Source organism: Pseudochaenichthys georgianus, unplaced genomic scaffold, assembly GCF_902827115.2.
Source record: "Pseudochaenichthys georgianus unplaced genomic scaffold, fPseGeo1.2 scaffold_792_arrow_ctg1, whole genome shotgun sequence".
NCBI classification, from domain to species: Eukaryota; Metazoa; Chordata; class Actinopteri; order Perciformes; family Channichthyidae; genus Pseudochaenichthys; species Pseudochaenichthys georgianus.
In genome coordinates, this window is record NW_027263340.1 from 43,009 (window position 1) to 47,473 (window position 4,465).

The 4,465-nt window shown below is 39.4% G+C and overlaps 1 protein-coding gene across 1 annotated transcript; it reads left to right on the plus strand.

The window, feature by feature from the left end:
• Positions 1-1,111: 1,111 nt before the first annotated feature.
• Positions 1,112-4,147, plus strand: LOC139433638 (trichohyalin-like). Its single transcript, XM_071202727.1, has one exon. The coding sequence runs from the start codon at positions 1,718-1,720 to the stop codon at positions 3,530-3,532; it is 1,815 nt and encodes a 604-aa protein (XP_071058828.1). The 5' UTR covers positions 1,112-1,717; the 3' UTR covers positions 3,533-4,147.
• Positions 4,148-4,465: the final 318 nt, after the last annotated feature.

Here is a 4,465-nt window from a genome sequence, read left to right on the forward strand (position 1 = left end):
AGAGTCCTCTCCTGCTGGTGTTCAGGTGTATATCAGTATGTAGTGTCTCTACTTTAAAGAGTCCTCTCCTGCTGATGTTCAGGTGTATATCAGTATGTAGTGTCTCTACTTTAAAGAGTCCTCTTCTGCTGATGTTCATGTTTATATCAGTATGTAGTGTCTCTACTTTAAAGAGTCCTCTCCTGCTGATGTTCAGGTGTATATCAGTATGTAGTGTCTCCACTTTAAAGAGTCCTCTCCTGCTGATGTTCAGGTGTATATCAGTATGTAGTGTCTCTACTTTAAAGAGTCCTCTCCTGCTGATGTTCAGGTGTATATCAGTATGTAGTGTCTCCACTTTAAAGAGTCCTCTCATGCTGATGTTCAGGTGTATATCAGTATGAAGTGTCTCTACTTTAAAGAGTCCTCTCCTGCTAATGTTCAGGTGTATATCAGTATGTAGTGTCTCCACTTTAAAGAGTCCTCTCCTGCTGATGTTCAGGTGTATATCAGTATGTAGTATCTCTACTTTAAAGAGTCCTCTCCTGTTGATGTTCAGGTGTATATCAGTATGAAGTGTCTCTACTTTAAAGAGTCCTCTCCTGCTGATGTTCAGGTGTATATCAGTATGAAGTGTCTCCACTTTAAAGAGTCCTCTCCTGCTGATGTTCAGGTGTACTTAGTGTCTCTACTTTAAAGAGTTCTCTCCTGCTGATGTTCAGGTGTATATCGCTACGTAGTGTCTCTACTTTAAAGAGTCCTCTCCTGCTGGTGTTCAGGTGTATATCGCTACGTAGTGTCTCTACTTTAAAGAGTCCTCTCCTGCTGATGTTCAGGTGTATATCGGTATGTAGTGTCTCTACTTTAAAGAGTCTTCTCCTGCTGATGTTCAGGTGTACTTATGTCTCTACTTTAAAGAGTCCTCTCCTGCCGATGTTCAGTTGTATATCGGTATGTAGTGTCTTTACTTTAAAGAGTCCTACAATTAGATGGAAAACAGTTACAAAGAGACAGACAATTACAACAAAGAGACAATTAATCACCATAAAAAAATATTTTAGTAGAGAAATGTTTTCATTGAAGTTAATGTGTATTAATCCTGTAAAAAAAGAGTTTTATTCAAAATGGCACTTCATCAAAATGCAATTGAGTGCAACTTCAACGTAACTGTATTTTTGGTTCCTATTACATAAGATAAGATGTACTTTATTGATCCCAAATTGGGAAATGTTTGCGTTGCAGCAGCATAAAAACAAGGCATTGCACATAATTAGAAATTAAAAGAGTAGAAATAAACATTTCAAAAATTTGAAACATATCAAAATAGAAATGTCTTTATCTAAACACAATTGCATTGCTAGGCAACAGCATGGTTCCATTCTTACTTCCTGTCAGCTGATGTCCTTCACTCCTTATTTGGAATGGAACCTTCAGAATGAGGACATCATCTGTTGCCTTCATGTAGAATTCTGAATTCTGCATTGATATTCTAAGAGTTTGCAGGACCTGGCTGTGACGGGGAATTCATTATCAGAGCATCAGAGAATTAGGCAGAAGGCAGAAGGAATTTGTCCAGCTCGTGTCAGATCATTGAAGAGATTAGGGATACTTACAGTTTTTTTAGCGAGATAATCTTCACAAGTGAACTCAACTTTTGTGGGATTTTTGTGACGTTAATTCAGTCGAACAATTACATTTAGTTTGCTAAACAACAGGTCATTTTGTCACAGCAGTAGAGATGGAGATGAACAATAGAGATGAGCTGGCAGACAAGCTCGAGATTCTGCAAAAAGAAAATCAGGAAATGAAGTTGTTGCTGGAGCAGGAGAGGACTTTAAGGGATAAGCTTGAGATTGAAGGCGCTAAAAATAAGGAAGCGATGCTCAACGCATATACAGAGAAATCAGCGTTGCTATTTAAGCACAATGTGAACGTGAAAGCCCAGGTAATTGAGCAGAACATCTTGCGCTTCAACAATGAGGACCTGAACGTGAAATACGGAAACCTCCAGAGGTCACACAAGAAGGTTGAAGCCAAGATGGCCGCCTTGAGAAAGGCAATCCAGGAACTCAAACAACTGAAAGAACCCTGTGTTGAGGAGCAAGGTGTAGAGATGGCTGCTTTGTTGAAGGAAAACAAAACACTGAAACAAGAGAAGGAGCGTTGTGTTGAGGAGAAAGATGCAAAGATGGCCGCCTTGCAAAAGACTAACCAAGAACTCAAACAACTGAAGGAGCGTTGTGTTGAGGAGGAAGCTGTAAAGATAGCTGCTCTGCGTGAGAGAAACCAGGAAATCACACAACTGAAGGAGCGTTGTGTTGAGGAGGAAGCTGTAAAGATAGCTGCTCTGCGTGAGAGAAACCAGGAAATCACACAACTGAAGGAGCGTTGTGTTGAGGAGGAAGCTGTAAAGATAGCTGCTCTGCGTGAGAGAAACCAGGAAATCACACAACTGAAGGAGCGTTGTGTTGAGGAGGAAGCTGTAAAGATAGCTGCTCTGCGTGAGAGAAACCAGGAAATCACACAACTGAAGGAGCGTTGTGTTGAGGAGGAAGCTGTAAAGATAGCTGCTCTGCGTGAGAGAAACCAGGAAATCACACAACTGAAGGAGCGTTGTGTTAAGGAGGAGGCAAATATGGCCGCCTTGCAAACAACAAACCAGGAACTCAAACAACAAAACTTGCGTTGCGTTGAGGAGAAAGATGCAGAGATAGCTACTTTTCTGAAGGAAAACCAAACACTGAAACAAGAGAAGGAACGTTGTGTGGTGGAGGAGGTGAAGGTGGACAAGAAGGAGGATGTGGAGGTGAAAGTGGAACCAGAAGTTAGGCACGATGTGAAAATGAATGCCCTGGAAATTGAGCAGAAAGTCTTGCGCGGAAAGAATGAGGAACTGAACATGAAATATGGAAAGCTCCTCAAGATGCACGAGAAGGACAAAGCAGAGATGGCCGCCTTGAGAAAGACAAACCAGGATCTCAAACAACTGAAAGAACCCTGTGTTGAGGAGAAGGATGCAGAGATGGCTGCCTTGCAAAAGACAAACCAGGAACTCAAACAAGAGAAGTTGCGTTTTCTTGAGGTGAAACATTTTGAGATAGTCGTTTTGCATGAGAGAAACCATGAACTCCAACAACAGAAGGAACGTTGTGTGGAGGAGAAGGATGCAGAGATAGTTGCTTTGCATGAGAGAAACCAGGAACTGGAACAACAGAAGGAACGTTGTGTGGAGGAGAAGGATGCAGAGATTGTTGCTTTGCATGAGAGAAACCAGGAACTGGAACAACAGAAGGAACGTTGTGTGGAGGAGAAGGATGCAGAGATTGCCGCCTTGCTGAAGAAACAGCTGAAAAAACCACCAAAGGCACTCTGCGTGGTGAAGGAGGAGCTGGTGGAGGTACAGGTGGAGTTGGAGGTGGAACAGGAAGTGAGGGTGGATCCACCTGAGCAAACCAATGAGCCGATCCCAACAACGCAGAGGAGGACAACACCACGGTGGAGAAGATTAATCAATTCCTTTTCTTGTATCCGCCCAAACGTCAACGATGACTAAAAAGGAAAACATGAGACTCAAAGGCAGCCCTGACATCGGCTTTAAAAACTTAAAAAACTTTAAAAAACAAACTCACAACAACAACAAATAATAAGACATTAAAACATTTCAAGTCTAAAGCTCAAAGTGAGTGAGCAACAACATATACTCACAGCCAGTCAGGATATATATTTAAACACTTAACAGTTATTAGATCTGGTTAGACATCAACAAAGGTTCCAGAAGAGACTCACAGTGATGTGCAGTTTTAGCCACTAGGGGCAAAAAAACAACCTTAATTTTAAAAGAAATAAACTATTCCTTTGCTTCTAGTACCCTTAAATAAGAGGAACATTTAGTCATTACAAGTTATCAGGTTTATGTTATATCGTCATGTTTAGTTTATAGTATCCACTTTCATCTTTTTGTTGTATTTTTCATATTTATTGAATAGTTCATTTTCATATTTATGTTATATTTATCATGTTTGGTTAATAGTCCATTTTTTTATGTATCTTATATTTGTCATATTTACTTAATAGTACATTTCTATATTTATGTTTAGTCCATTGTTTACTTGTTAAGTTAAAGTATAGTTTTGTCAATCAATAAAAAAACGTTTTATAATGATAACAATTCTGACACGTTGATTTATTTTACGTTTGTTTCTCCTGTCTACGTTTAACTTCTTACTTTTAATTTCAAGTCACCAGAGATTTAATCTGAGAATTCAACTAATAACAACATTCAATACAAATAAATTTGAATTAAAAACAACACTAGAATTATTTCTCGTCTGTTCCTCCTGTTTTTGTCTAGTTACCTTCATATTGAGTGACTTTAGCTCACCTGGCTCTGCCCTGATCAATACACTGACTTAAAGCTACTTCAGTACATACTTTATTACCTTGTTTACAAAGTTTGCATTCAACAATTATCATAATAAATATAAAC